General features: G+C 41.8%; 1 protein-coding gene across 8 annotated transcripts in view; it reads right to left on the bottom strand.

Annotated features, from left to right (window-relative positions):
* PATJ (PATJ crumbs cell polarity complex component) overlaps nucleotides 1-16,453 on the bottom strand; it is a 148,950-nt gene that overhangs the window by 99,186 nt on the left and 33,311 nt on the right. For 7 of the 8 annotated variants that reach the window (XM_081915689.1, XM_081915695.1, XM_081915693.1 and 4 more), the window contains 3 exons: nucleotides 4,922-5,131; nucleotides 1,484-1,603; nucleotides 147-496 (listed from right to left, as the gene is read on the bottom strand). In XM_081915689.1, the coding sequence (XP_081771815.1) occupies nucleotides 147-496; nucleotides 1,484-1,603; nucleotides 4,922-5,131 (680 nt within the window). Of the gene's footprint in view, nucleotides 1-145; nucleotides 497-1,483; nucleotides 1,604-4,921; nucleotides 5,132-16,453 lie in introns of all 8 variants that reach the window. The other variant, XM_081915691.1, reaches the window with a different exon arrangement.

Here is a 16,453-nt window from a genome sequence, read left to right as displayed (position 1 = left end):
CCGATTTAGATCTCGGAGTTTGCCCTCAAATGCAAAACTCCCCAGCAATATCCGTAATGAACAGGTGGCATCCCATCCTCATACTTCACATTAAAACTTGTTCCTACTTCTCTTGCTACTGTATATGCAAAAAAAGAAGAAGTACCTCTTTAGCAGCACCAAGGCCCATGTCAGAACTTAGTTCTTCCATGGTGGGAGGTTCTAGTTCCTTTGCCCAATGCCTTCCAGTTTCAGTGTGGATCTCACTAGATGGAGCCGGCTCTTTTACACCTGGTGGCATATAGCCAAAATAATCCTGATCCACATCATATTCATCATCCACCAGCATCTCCCGTTCTTCACCAAGATGAGCCTCTGTAGGCTTCAAAAACTCATGCATTTCCCAAGACTCCTTATCAGCATCCATCTCATTCTCTGCAAGCTGAAACTGCCTCCCCAAATGCAGGATCGGTTCATCCACAAGTTCCTCTCTAGAGAAAGATTCAGCTCTGAAGTCCTGCATTAAATAATAATAATAAAATGAAAGTAGAGATTTGCAGTAGCCCTTTTAAAAGAAGGAGGGAGGAGAATTACTGTTTATCATAGTTGCATCCTGGGAACATTTTAGATTTTACAACTATTGCCTTTCTTGGGGGGGGGGAATCTATAAAACAATTTCACAATATTAGGAAAATGAAACTGCACAATAAAACACATACATAAAGCATTATTTTGTATTAACTGAAGCACAGAAGGTCTTCTATTGGCTGAATTTGTAATAAAAGCAAGCTTTGGTGAATTCCAGGGACATGTGGAATTTGATGGGACTGCAGCACAACTCCATGCATGTTTACTTGGAAGTAGGTCCCACTAGGTTCCTTGCATTTAATGCCAGATTAAATTAAACGTTTCTATTTCTGTTCAGAGGCTGAAAACTATGGCTGGAATGGAAGTATTCCACTCTGGATGTCACAGCAAAGTACAGCTGATATAAAAATGAGGAAGGGAAACAGAAGCACGTGAACAGAGGAGAAAGTAATGAGCGCAAATATTTGGTTATGATGCAGGACCAGGGCCATAGTATTAATAGCAAGTAAGTCAGAAGATGCTGCAACACATAAGGCTATGGGGCACTGGAGCAAGAAGGAAACCTATTTTGCCTGAGAGGCTCACTGCAAATTGTTAACCTATATGTAGCCAAAAAAGGTGCTCATTTGTGTTCTACTATTCTTCTCGACGCTACCAGCATGAGTTTGACCAAACTGCGGGAGGCAGTGGAAGACAGAAGTGCCTGGCGTGCTCTGGTCCATGGGGTCACGAAGAGTTGGACACGACTAAACGACTAAGCAACAACAACAACAACAACACAGTTGATCTAGAGAAAAGGTTCAGTTCCTGATGGAAGCAGGAAACACTTCCTGTTCCCCACCATTTTAAAAATAATAAAAAAAAAACTCTATGCACCACTACTTTAAATTTAACAAAAGAAACAGACAATAAATACCTTTGGAACTTCAAGGCATATTGATGAGTTCACATCATTGATTGGTTCTTGAAATACAAAACTTTTGGCAATACCCTTGGGATCCACAGTAGAAGAGGTCCCATGCTGATTATTTCCTCCCTTTAAAAAAATAAGACACTAATCAGGAAAATATATATGGCCAAATGTTTTGAGAAAGAGAATGGCAAGAAACTAGCTCGCAGAGGGGCACAGCTGAAAAGTAAGCCAGAAGGAATGCAGAAAGTAAACTCCAGAGACACAAGTCATAAGAAAAGTAGAGTACAAATTTTATTGTAAAATGTTAAATGTCCTTTTTATACTTGGGCTCTTGGTGGTCTTCTATCCAGGGGACTGACAAGGTCCATCAGTATTTAGCTTGAGCAGTCTACACCATCAGTTATTCCAGGATTACTTGACTCCATTACAAACTTTTAAAACACTTGATTAAAAAGTTAAAGCTATGTAAATATGTTTTGCTTAGGCCAGTGAAAATCATAGATAATGATGAGCTTAGAAACTGCCCTGCTGTTTTTCCTAACTTTATTTATGTAGTAACTTACTGAAAGCAATAAACCAAAGTAGAAGAAATAAAATTAGTGCAACATAAGGGTTTGGGTACCATTTTTATCTTGCCCATATGTCTGGCTTATTGGTTTGTTTGTTTTTGCTGTTTTCCTCACATTCCACTATATTTTTCTGTATTCTTATACACACGTACATATTACTAGTTTCCTATATCTAGCTTATATAATAAGGTGCAGCATGTTAAAAAGCATCAAATCCAGAACCAATCATATCAGAGCCTTTATAAGCAGCCATATGGATGAAGAACATAGAAGATGTACTTAGAACCATAAAGCCAGTAAGTAACCAATAAACAATATGCATATACAGTGGTACCTCTAGATGCGAACGGGATCTGTTCCGGAGCCCCGTTCGCATCTAGAAACAAACGTAACCAGCGACAGCACATCTGCACACGCACGCGTCGCTTTTCACCGCTTCTGCGCATGACGTCATTTTGAGCTTCTGCACATGCACAAGCGGCGAAACCCGGAAGTAACACGCTCTGTTACTTCCGGGTTGCCGCGGAGCGCAACTCGAATGCGCTCATCCCGAAGCACATTCAACCCGAGGTATAACTGTACTGACATTGGCCACATTTAAATGATAAGAACCCCCAAAGGCCCATCTGGTCCAGCATCCTCTTCTCACAGTGGCCAACTAGATGCCTATGGAAAGTCCACAAGCAGGACACGAGAGCAGAGGGAGTCACCTTATTTATTTATATTGTGATGTACAACTGGTATTCAAAGCCATATTAATTTGACAGCCTTACACTATCTATTTTCTGGTATTTGTAACACTGCCCAGTACTAGACTTGGGGGGAAACTGTAGAAAATGGCAGCCAAGGTATTCAGGAAGGGCTGCAGCTTAGTGGTAGAGCATCTGCTTTGGACGCAGAATGTCCTAGATTCAATCCCCAGGCAGAGTTGGGATGAATTCTGTTGGGCTGCTGAGAGTCAGCACTGAACTAGAGGGACCAATGAGCTGACTCGATATAAGGCAACTTCTTAAGTTCCTAGGTGCTTATCACCCTTTCTTCTAAACTAAAAGCCCCAAATAATGTAACCTGTCCTCATAGGGAACTGGTCTAAGCTCTGTGTTCTGAACCTTTTCAAGCTCTGCAATATCCTTTTGGAGGTGCAGCAATCAGAACTGTACACAGTGCCAAGTACAGTCAGACAATAGATTTGTATAATAGCAGAGTACTATATTGACAGTTTTATTTCCTAAGGATCCCTAACACTGATTTTGCCTTTTTCACGGCTACAGCACACTGGGCCAACCTTTTCACTAAGCTTCCCTGGTCATTTACCTCCAGTTCACAGTCCAGAACTATATATATATATATATATGTAGGTCAAGTTAATACTTTTTGTACCAATGTGCACTTTATCCTTCCATTGTATCACATATCTTTCCATTATATCCCAGCTGGGAAAGTGTGATTGGAACAAGCCATGGCTTAAAGCTGGCTCCATATCCTGGTTGGTGTGGAAGCCATTACTCACAGTTTCTCAGCTTGAATGTAATGGGAAGCTATGGTGAACTATGATTTCCTAGCTCCATTTTGTGCTGGTGCATGTTGGAAAACAAGCTCCCTCCGGAGAGACTGGCTCCTCTCCCAGGCTCCCGGGTTTGCTTACCGGTGATCTGCCCTGGCTGCTATCTCCGCAGTCCAGGAGATTGAGATAGGCGACATTTCCCAGCGTGGAAAATGCACACCCCCTTCCCTCCTTGCATACCAGCAGGAGAAAAGAAGATAGTCAGAAAGTCTTTCTACATCTTGTTTATTTTCTGACTGTGCAACTCTACAAAAAACATGTCCGAACAGTTCAGTGTTCAGCAAGCAAGTGGCAAAGACTTCCTTCACATACGCAACAGGAAGGTCTCATATTACACACTGAGCAAATGAAGCCTGTGAACTTCTGGGAAGATTCTTTCCCACAGCTAGTCACATCATGTGATGTTTTCACCAAGCTGCCAGTTTGCAGCTGCGTTGCACTCATATTGTAACAGTGCAAATGGAGGAGCAAAGTGGCTGCATGTAGGTGCAGGGTGCTCATTCATATCATGGTTTATTTGATCATCAGAGAGTGAACATTATGCCAGTAATCTGCGCAGCAATGCACTCTCTCTATTCTTGAACAGATTAACCCAAATTGCCCTGTGTCACAGGAGAAAAAGATTGCATGAGACATCCTACACCAGAAGTACTTGTGCTACGTAAAAGATTCAGAAGAAATAGCTCAGTAAAAGTGGGCAAGACTGCATGATGACAGGAAAGGCCATTTTTTAAAAAATCTTGCCTGGAGAAAGTCAGAATTTTGAATCCTATTAATCCAAAATCATGTGGCTATCCTAAACATAAAGTTCTCAACAGTGGCATCCTCCTTTAATTAAGGAGACTGGTTAAGACATTTCTGTTTGTACACGACTTTGATTTCACTACTGTCTGCAATTTTATCTTGGCTGGCTGCTGCTGTGCTTTAAAATCACTTACACTGCAAGGTATTGAACTAAGTCAAACCCAGATTAGATCCACTGAAATCAATGGATCTAAGTTGCATATTTTACTGAATTTTCAAACTGCATTGCAGCTAACAGGCTGATTTCTAAAATAAATGGGAGACAGAAATCCAAACAAGCCTTTAGTATAAAACAAGACTCAAACTCTCACTCCAAGAGTCTCAAAGAAAAATGTTTCTTTGCCCTTCAGCACACCACTTCATAAGATATGCCATGCTCAAAGAATTTAGCAGGTCAGGCCTGGTCTGTTTCTTGCAAGCCCCAGCTGGGTTGCATAGGAAACTCCACTCAAACTAGTTTTGCTGAATTTGGAGGTTACATAACATAAGATGACCAGCCCTTACCATCAAAGGTTTACAGATCCCAAGGTGAACTTTTCCTGGTGGCACAGATTTCAACACCTCTACAGCTTCTGCCAGAGTAGTATTGTGCAAACACATGTCATTGACAAAGACCAGACGGTCACCAGGGAAGAGTTCGCCACCACGCTCAGCCACTCCGTTTGGCACCAGTGAACTGACCACAAATGCTGCCTTGGTTGGATCTAAGGGGTCCTGAAAAATAAGCAAAAGAAACTGTCATTTTAAAATATAGATAGAAGGAATGCTTCCAGACAAGCAACATATATATATGTCCATCTGCAGAAGGCTTCCATTACTATTTGGGCCACAGAGTTGAAAAATTCTAGAAGGAAAAGCAGCAAAATGACAAGGTTTGACAGATGATAATAAGAATGTCACGAAGGGAGGGGAGAAAGAGCGCAAAGACTAGTGTCAGAGCACATGCAATTCAACAAGGCAATGTGGATATGACTAAAAAAAAGAACTGGAAGAAAAACATGGGAGGCAAGGCTACTCAGATATTCTACAATTCTGTACATTGTCATCTCCACTAGAAAGGACACATGGCAAACAGATGATATTTTGGGGAACCAAATCAAGACACCCAAAAGTAGACACAGACATTCACCAATGTGACAGGAATAAACAGGGAGTGGTATAATAAGCAACAGCACCTTGACTTCAGCATAGTTTTCCAAGAACCTAATTTCAACAAAAAATGCCCCCTTTATAGTTATTATTTCAGGATAAAGAGACAGTAAAGGGATGTGGAAGCCAAATTCTATTAGTTCTGAGGTGAGTCAGCTCATCTACCCTCTCCAAAAATAAAATAATAATAATAAATCTAATTAAGAGCAGAATCGAAGCATACAAATATTCAGGGGATAAAATGAAGAATGCATTTGCTATAACTACGCTACCATTCTCAAGCAGAGGGAGCTCTTGTATAGGAAGAGAAGAGAAGCTACATAATGGGAAAGATCAATCAGCTAGAAACGGCATATTGCTGCACAGAGAAACTGGTCTGTCCCCCAAAAGGTTTGGATGGCAGTATAGTTGCTGAAGGAGAAAAACCTACAAATCTAGTTTATTTTATAAGTCAAGCAATAAAAGATTCAAAAGCCACATTTTTATTCAAAGACCCCAGTTTTTCATTTAAGGAAAATAACGGTAGATTATAAGCAGTATACTTTTGTAAAGGACCAATGAAACAGACATATTTAAAGAAGTACGATGTTTTGGGAGGCTTGCTTGAGTTTCCTAAAATGCCACTAATTTGAGGAACTTCAAGACAGAGTACTAGATCTCAGAAAACTAGCAACGCACGATACCCAATCAGTACCTCGCTGCACTATTGTGGTGGTGGCTATATCATTTAGACAACTTTATTTTCCTTCTCCATCAGGACCAATGACTGTGAATACCCAGTGCTTTTTTTCCTATTAAAAATGTTTAGGGGTACTCTCATTTTCCTACTCATATGGAAATACTGCCCCTCAATGAGGCCAAACCTAGATTCACAAAATACAAAATATTTAGGGGTATGTGTACCCCTGCGTCCCTCTGCCACCCCGAAGAAAGCACTGCCACTATCCATTAAAAAGTGATTTGCTGCATTTAAGGGCCATTAGAATTTGCTTTAATACAGATAAGCTATTTATGTACACAAGGAAGGGCACCAAATACAACCAGAATTAACTTTGTGCTTTTCACTCTGCTGGCTCCCAGAGCAGACACTTTTAAAACTGCAGTTTGTGCATCTTCAGCTGTAGAAGAAAGCAATTCTTTCCCCCTGACTTAGCTTTGTTGGCCCACAACAGGATCCCCCAACCTGGTGCCCTCTGGATCTTCTGGACAACAACTCCCATTAGCCCCGTGGTATGATGCAAACCGCAATCCAGAACTTTTGGAGAGCAGCAATCTCAGGGAGGCTGAACTGCAACTTACATCCTGGTTCAGAATAGCAATAAAGGGCTGCCTGCAGTTTTTACCCCCAACTTGTTTGTATTTGTTGTTTTAATTTTTAGTAACCCACACTGTGACCTATTTGCTTAATTCAGAATTGTGGGGTGTTAATTCTTTATTTATTTATTAATTATTAAATTTATATACCGCCCTATACCCACAGGCTGTTAATGTATTAAATTAATAAATATATATATACACAAAACAAGAACACTCCATTATTGAAAAGGAAGAATTTGCATTCAGAGCACAATCTAAATCAGGCTGGTCTAACACGTGGCCCTCAATGCCTTTTTTGGCAGCCCTCAACATTTCACACACACAGACCCCTTTAGCCTTTCCAAAGCCAGGTAAGTAGAGTTTCCCTGCCTCCTTTCCAAAGCCTATTTAGCTGTTTTCCAGCTTTGGGAAGAAGGTGGGAGGCCTCTAGGACCTTGCCAGCACCTCACTTAGCCAGCTTTGGGAAGGTAGCACAAGGGCCGGGAGAGGGCTTTAAATTTTGGCCCACCTTCCCCCCATCACCCTCATGCAACAAAGCAATGTGTAGTCCATAGGTTCCATGCTGACACAGGTGGCGCTGTGGTCTAAACCACTGAGCCTCTTGGGCTTGCCGATCAGAAGATTGGTGGTTCAAATCCCTGCGATGGAGTGAGCTCCCGTCACTCTGTCCCAGCTTCTGCCAACCTAGCAGTTTGAAAGCATGCCCAAAGTGCAAGTAGATAAATAGGTATCGCTGAGGCGGGAAGGTAAACAGCATTTCCGTGCACTTTGGCTTCCATCTCGGTGTTCTGTTGAGCCAGAAGTGGTTTAGTCATGCTGGCCACATGACCTGGAAAGCTGTCTGTGGAGAAACGCCGGCTCCCTCAGCCTTAAAGCAAGATAAGTACCGCAATCGCCTTTGACTGGACTTAACCGTTCAAGGGTCCTTTACCTTTTTATTTTTTTCCTCTTGGGGCCCACTTGGTATGAAAAGTTGAGCCACCCTGATCTAGATGCTTCCATAAAGTTATTACTTTGGCCCTTCATGCCTATATCTACTTATTATTCCCAAATAGTTTCAAAATCAAATAAAAAGGTCTTAGAGCACAGTGGCATGTTCTGTAGTTACCAGTACTTATTATGTACCAGATTTCATTTTCTTTCTGAAACTGGTGGCAGGTTTTGTGTAGGACTAATATCAATATCAGGTGCCCAGGAACCATAACAATAAGATGGATTTATTAGATCTAAAGTAGATATTTCAGCATTGGCCAACAGAGGGCACTTACAGACCAGCAACAAGATCCATCACTAAATGCATCTGACGCTCTTAGCCAAAAAGTGTGTATGTGTGCAGGGGGAAGATTTACTTGTTTAGCTATCAGATTAAGATTTTTCATTATTATGAAAGGACTGTGGACCACAAGGTTAGGAAACAGCAAGTGAAGGGGCCTCAGTGACAACTCAAGGCACTGCAGGAGAAATCAACACAAGATGGATGGACCTTGGTGGGCTCAGGCACAGGCCAGTGAAGAAGTTAAGCATGAAAGGGCATCAAGATGAGCAGTGGAGGAAAGGTAGAAAGGTGTAGTAAAGAGAGAAGGCAACAGAAGGAATAGGAAAGGGAACCTAGAGGGCTCTGCTAGGGTATGGTGCAACTGGTGATGGAGCATTGTGGCCACCGCCAACTGGGTCCAAGGGTGGAGCCGGAAACTCTGACAATGAAGATTACTTTAATGTTATCCCAACTAGGAAACCCAGCTGACATGAAAGTGGAAAGAGTAGCAATGACTGCAGATTCAATAGCTAAACATCTCTGGGGAAGACTCAAGATCCTTGAAGGGCAGTGGAGGAGAAGGTGAACTTTATCTGATCGTGACTCTATTCCCAGTCACCCCCAGTGCGGGGAACAAACTCTGTGACAGAGCCCCAGCAATTGTGCCCTCCATTTTTTATTGGGAATTGTCAGTATCTTTCTTTAACCAGTCCTTTTTTTCAGCCAGAATGGAGTTCCCGCACCTTTGAGGTGTGAGCCATTGTCATTATAAGAGAACAAGGGAGGTGTTTGTGGTGAGTTCCAGCACTTCTTTTCCCAGAAAAAAATAGCACTGATCTTTACCATGTTGAATTGCCCCAATAAGCCCGGGACCCGGAACAGTTGGCAGCACCTAATTACAGTGGTACCTCAGGTTCCCGATGCTTCAGGTTCCCATCGCTTCAGGTTACAAACTCTGCTAACCCAGAAATAGTACCTCGGGTTAAGAACTTTGCTTCAGGATGAGAACAGAAACCGCGCTGCCGCAGCAGGAGGCCTCATTAGATAAAGTGGTACCTCAGGTTAAGAACAGTTTCAGGTTAAGAACAGACCTCCGGACCGAATTAAGTTCTTAACCCGAGGTACCACTGTATTCTGTAACTACAGCTTCACTGAGAACAAATTCTTGTTCACTGAAAACAAGTACCACATGCCATTTTAAGAAGCACATGTAAGAAAATGCCACAGATAAGTCAGTTCTCGCCATTGGCTTTCCAACTATATTAGCCTTGGCACTCCTTCGGCTCCGGGTTCAGACAAATCAGCTTTCTGAGAAAAGTTGGCATAATGAAGTCTCAAAATACCTGCTGCCACAAAAATACCCAAATATAAATATATCAGAACTAACACTGAACAGAACAGCTAACAGGCACCAAAACAAATACATTTTCAGAGTCATTTGTCTGTACCATTTTAAGTTACCACCAGAACACTTTTGCTAGGGTTAGTTTGTGTAAGCCACACATTTTGCACTGCAGAGCCAAGAGAAACACACATCACAGCTCACAAAATGCATTACATTTTGCAAAACATCATTTAGAGAATTAAACTATGAAGTTATTTCTTCAAACTCTGTTGCGTATTTTCCATTTTATTCACCCTTTCTTCATAGAAACCTTTAAACTCTATAATGTTACCAATTCTGCACTGATACAGGGCTGGAGCTCCATGAGGCAATTTTAGTTTTTACATGTGAAGTAGTCTTGCAAAAGCATCTGCAAATCATAATATTGCAAGTGATCACATCCTGAATTGTTAGGAAATTCACAGTGGTCACTCCAAAAGTTGTTTTGAAGATCAGTTCCGTGGCTGAGGATCTGCAGTCCTCATCACAGAGCCTGTACGGAAGGGAGATATATAGGTAGTCAAGGTTCTGTAGCAGCTAGGTCATATTGCAAAGTACCGAAATCTAACAATAAAAATCTGAGAGCATGACACAGAGTCATTAAAACAAGGTCAACACAAGAAAATCACAATCAGCACAACAGGGAGCCAGAGTCGGGCAAAATAAAGCAGTCTTAACAGACCATCTCAAAATCATGAGAGAAATCGCTGACTGAATCTTTCTGGAAAAGAAGTCCCATTATATGGGTATCTGGATTGAAAAGCTCTTCTCCCAGGTCTCCACTAAGTGCACCTCTAACATTGGAAGAGTCATTATCTCAGTCCTACCTACTCCATATGGCTGTTGCAAGAGAGAACCTTTTATGTTGCCCTGAGTTCCTTAGACAAAAGGCAGGGAACAAATGGATTACAGTGGTACCTCAGGTTACAGACGCTTCAGGATACAGACTCCACTAACCCAGAAATAGTACCTAGGGTTAAGAACTTTGCTTCAGGATGAGAACAGAAATTGCACGGTGGCGGTGTGGCAGGAGCAAGAGGCCCCATTAACAAAAGTGGTACCCCAGGTTAAGAACAGTTTCAGGTTAAGAACGGACCTCCAGAACAAATTAAGTTCTTAACCCGAGGTACCACTGTACAAACAAAGCCACGTGAAGTCTCTGGGTGATATTCAATTAAATTGTTGCTCTTGCGTAAGGATTAGCACTAGTGCAATGGAATTTCCTCCCCCTGCACGGACCCCATGCAATTCCCAAATCTGCTCCAGAGGCTTGGGGGAAACCCCAGAACAGATTTAGGGAATATGTTGTAGGGAGGGGGGAAGACTGTGCAAGGAGAAATACTTGCAGTGACAAAACAGTTTGCTTAGTGCTACACTGAATACAACCCATCAAAATTACCCAAAGGACTAGTTTTCATAAAGACTTCTGTGGTAGCTGCTGTGTACAGTGAATTCCAGCAGCTCCTACTTACATGCAGAGCTAACTGCATGAAGGCAGACCAAATAAAATACAATTAAAAAATAGCACACTGATCCTCCAATGGTGTTCCATGAGATATGTGCAATGATCGTCAGTGCATAGTCCCTCTCAAGGTAGCATGCCCTCCAACATGCAACATAGGGAAATAGGGACACACATCTTTCAGGGCCATGCTCACAGCCCCCCTAAACAGGTGTATTTCAGGGCTGCGCCCTTGCGGAAGCCAAAACAAAACACCCCAGGAGATAATCAGAAGCCAGAATGGCTCCTGTAATTCCAGGATGTCCTGCTCAAAGCAGGACAGCAGACGAGCATGAGGTAGACCCAAGGTATAATGACTCTGAGCAGTAACCATACAGAGGCCTTGGAGGAGGATATATCTGGATATATCATATATATCTGGGGCAGGTAAGCTGCATCCTTAATTCCCTCATTGGCCAACTTTGTTTTTGCTGTTGCTTCTCCAAAAGCAAGTTACATGGAATAAACAAGGGCAAGGTCTATCCTGAAGTAGTACATCTCTTGACCACTCTTACTGAAAGATTGTTTTATGGAAAATGACTTTGTAGGAACAGTTTCAATCTGACACAGATCTACAAAAACGTCTATCCTGCTGCCTGTCACGAAAACAAACAAGCAAACAAGAAGCCCTCACACTGAAGACAACAGATCTGAAATACAAATTACAGGGAATTACAACCAAGCCTACTCTTCTCCAAAAGTTTGGAATGAAAGAGAGAGAGAAAGGCAGACCCCCAAACCCACAAGGTGAACAGAAGCCAACCCCTCTAGATAAGAATATAAAAGTGCTGATTTACCACCATGACAGTGATACAACCCTAAATTGCATAAATGTATTCAAGTTGTTAAACTGAAGGGTGTTTTAGGAGTAGTGGAAGGCAGCATTTGGAAAATAAAACATGGGTATTTATTGATCTGCAGTGGCGAGTACAGCAATGAATTTCATACGCTTGCTATACATCTGGCATTAATCAAGACTTCTGTTGTAGAAAATGTCAGTAAAGATCCAGAGAAAGAAACTACACAAAGAAGAAGAAAAATAACTGCAGGGAGAATTGGCAAAAATCGTTGCCTAGTCCTAACATATTTTTCTTTTTTTCCTTTTTCACTTGGTGGCCTAAAATCCAGTTTCAATTTGTGGGGTTGAAATAACCTTTTCAAATTTTCTTCATCCACCCTCTCTCAAACCAAAGACCTTCTAACTGAAAGAAGTATATATACTAAAGTAAAAAAGGATATCCAAGGAGACACACTGTACTTTAAAGCAACTCCTTAGGAACAGAAGCCTAACCCTTGCCAAGATTGGCAATCCCACTTGGCCCAACTACAGATGCTTTCGGAAATCATATTTAACTGGTGTCAAAGCAGCAACAATAGAATTATTGGTGTTCCTGTGGCAGATGTTCAAATGCTATTTTAATCTGGTAATCATTTGGACTGGTTTGCTATGGGAGAGGTTGTCAACCATGTACATTTGCCGAATGAAATCCCCAAATTCATTCATTCAGAGGACCAACGTATTTGATTTTCGCCAAAAAATGTGTGGTTTAAAACTGCTGTTCATGTTACCAATAGTCCCAAGCACAACACAAGAGAAGTATTAAGTAGTGGCAAGTTCATGATAATGTTGGATTATTGCCGTGACTTATTCTGCAGAGCTTGCCTACGTGTGTGTGTTTATATATAGCAAGCAGTATCTGCATGGAACACCAGCAAATCAAAGTGATATCTATCAATCTTTAAAGATTGACATGAGATTTGCAAGCCGCCTCCCACTTTCCTTTTAAGATCAGAACAAAACCGCCTGTCAGTTATGTTTCAATACAATGATGTCACATGATTGACAGGTGGGGAGCCTTGCCACGTGTCAGATTTGGTGTGCACGTCAGATGTTGGTAAGCATCTGACCCAAGGAGCCAAAATGGTTCCCCAACCCTGTCTTATATATCTATCTGTTGGGGGAGAAATCCCACCAAGCTCACTGGGGCTTATTTCCATGTAAAGATGCATAAAGTCTGCAATCTTAGAAAGGGAGGGGGGCAAGTGAAAGCATGAACTGAGCAAACGTAAGAGACAGAGGATGGTCAGATGCAAAACTAGGCAGGCGGCTTCTGCAACTTTAATTGTTGTATAGAAGTGGGAACCTGAGGTATTGATGGGCTATACAGAGCAATTCTCTGCAGGACTATTCAGAAGTAGGTTCAATTGAGTTCCTTGGGGCTTACTCTTATGTAAGCATGTATAAGCAACTCCCCACTTATGTGGGTGTTACGTTCCGGTGTGTGATGCGCATAAGTGGGGAACACCCTCTTAACACTCTTTAAATGCCCTCTGCCACTCCCTCTCCAAAATACTACTCTCCAAAATAATAATAATACTGTACTAAAAATATCCACAACTGGAATTGAAACTCTGGGGCGGGCAGGAGTGCTTCTGCTGTGCTACCAGGTGGGAAGGCTGAGGGGCCTAAAGAAAAAGCCCTGCTGTGCCTCCAGTCTCTTCTCTGCCCTCGCTGAAGTCCTCTTCAGGCTATCTCTTCAGCCTCTCTCCAGCTCTCTCATTCCATTTCCAGGTATGAATTAAACTATTTAATTATATACACAATCGTGCACAAGTGAAGAGATGCCTGTATAGACCGCAGTCTGTACATAGTTTCTTGGGGAAGTTACTTCTCTCCAAATCCTACCACTCTGCCAAACGTGGAATGGGTTTGTGGAACCATTTTGTTCCAGCTTTACCTATTCCCTGGTTCTGCCTACCATTTGGTCACATGCCCTCTGCCCCACCAGGCCCAATGGGCACCTGGATGTTGCCGCCCTCTCCAAAGAGGGCATGTAATGATTAAAACAGCCGTCACATATTTGCTGGATTGTTTCTGAAAGGTGGATGAAAAAGTACCTGGGGTATTTGCCAGGATAGGCACGAATGAACTAAGTTGGAACATGAGATTCATGAAGTGGATTTGATCCAACATTCACCGGCCACCCTGATCAAAAGCCAGTTTACTCAAGCTACATCAGGGCTATTTCCATACCTCAAGAATAAAATCGCTTTCCACTCAATCCATTTCTTCTGTCTAGAATCAATTCCTGAATATCTTCCAGCCATCCTTTCAAACAGGCTTTTCTAAAACCACCTGCGCCTTTCCTCCATCCAAGCTGTGTGCTCCCTTTAGGCCAGAACTTCCTTTGGTGATATTCCATATCCTATCCTGGGCATTTTTCTGCCCCTCCCCCCCCTGCAGACCTGAAAAAATCTCAGGCCAGCTGTCCTTGTAGAATTTTATACAAATCTAAAACCAGTGGATGAGATTTTTGACATTGCAAACCTAAAGCCAGCCGCGGACACTATAAAGCCTGGAACGTTAACAAGGGAAAGAAGGCGGCTTGCTTCAGCTACTGATCCATTAGTTAGTAGCCAAACCTTGGCTCTGAGTTTTATATCCTTTTTGATAGTATTCACTTGAGGAAGCCTAGGAAGAAAAAGATACTGCCCAAGTTACCAAATTAGTAGAACCAGCCTGAGATCCCAAGAACATTGCATCCTTGATATGCATCTAGCAGCAACAAGTGCAGATAGACAAGACAGACTGACGGGGGGGGGGGGGGATATGGAAGCAACAAATCAACCGCTGAAAAAGGATAAAGGTTAACACCATACTTTTAAAGCTCTATTACACAACTTTAAAGTCCTGGAGAAACCTGGGAATTGTACTTTGTTAAGGGTGCTGGGATTGTGAAGCCAGGACCCTTAACTAATTAGAATTCCCAGGATTCTTTGGGGGAAGCCATGTATAGTGTGAACGAGACTGGCTTCCATGCTTTAATGGCACCTCTGCTCCTTATGCTAATAATTAGGTAAAGGTAAAGGTACCCGTGACAGTTAAGTCCAATCGGGAACAACTCTGGGGTTGCGGCACTCATCTCGCTTTACAGGCCGGGGGAGCTGGCATTTGTCCGCTTCCGCTGACAGTTTTTCCAGGTCATGTGGCCAGCATGACTAAGCCACTTCTGACAAAGCCAAGGCAGCGCAAGGAAATGCTGTTTACCTTCCCGCAGGAGCGGTACCTATTTATTTACTTGCACTGCGTGCTTTCGAAATGCCAGGTTGGCAGGAGCTGGGTCCAAGCAATGGGAGCTCACCCCATCATGGGGATTCGAACCACTGACCTTCCAACTGGCAAGCCCAAGCAGCACAGTGGTTTAAACCACAGTGCCACCCGCGTCCCAATTACATAAGGGCAAAGATGTTAGAGCACTGTGTGGTTAACAAAAATATTTAAAGCTGGAACTTGGGCAGAGCAAGCAACAGAGAATCTTACCAAAGAGCATTAAGAAACATAAATCAGCTTATTAATAATTTTGCATGCAGAAAAGTTCCAGGTTCAATCCCCACCATCTTTAGTTTAGTGATAGAAACAAGCCCAGCAATGTTTCAAGTATTATTGATTGGTGTTGTATTATGTTGAATGATTTGATAATATACCTGGCTTTACCATTAATCCTACAGCTAAATGCATTTTCCACAGAGCTTAGTTTTCCATACATTAAGGATAGTGCCTTTAACATATCTGATCGGACAGAAATTGAATAAAAACAAATGTGAAGCTGTTAAAATTGTAGACTAGGGGAAATCGTTAGAATTTTAGGCTGGAAACTAAGTGAAAACTTGCCAAACCATACACCCAGTAAGAGCACTACATATCACATTTGTGCGGTCAAAGTACATTTATAAAAAAGCTCATTTATCTTTCCAGTTCTATAATCTTATTCTTAACAAGAGATTGAAACTCCAGTCTGGATCATATCTGATTTCCAAACTTCTAATTTTTGAGGTTTGCTCATTAGAGACTTGTTCTCTTTCATAGACTCCATTTTGTGTAATGTATGGTAAATAATTGATTTTCACAAAGATTACTAATAAGCAAAACACTTGCATACTGTTGGCAAATAGCATCCATTTCTACAGCACCTTCTGTCCAAAGCCCTTTATGAACTTTATATGAAAAATAACTTTAAGTCTACAGATCAAGTAAAATGAAGTCATCTATGAATTCGCCAGCAACACTACATAAAAGTTAGTTAGGAGGTGAGCTACTCATCCAAACAGAATGGTGGAGAGAAAAAATAAGGGAGCCAGAGAATATTACTCAACCTAGAATTTGGCCAGAATATTAGATTTAACACCATCCCACATTTAATTACCAGGCATGGGGGAACCAGCAGATGTAGGTTTGTGCTGCATCTTGCAACACCACAAAAATCCTGAGTTATCAACTGGCCTATTGGTTCAGTAGATTAAATTAAAATTTATAGGTCACCTAACACAAATAATGCCTCCAAAGCAATTTATGTTATATAGAAAAAAACATGCCAAAGAAACAACATAAAACTTTTAAAATACATCAGTCAACATAAATAAACAGTGAAG

Source organism: Podarcis melisellensis, assembly GCF_964234715.1.
Source record: "Podarcis melisellensis genome assembly, chromosome: 6".
In the NCBI taxonomy this organism is placed as follows: Eukaryota; Metazoa; Chordata; class Lepidosauria; order Squamata; family Lacertidae; genus Podarcis; species Podarcis melisellensis.
Note: the sequence above shows the minus strand (reverse complement) of the source record. Positions and strands in the feature narration are given on the sequence as shown.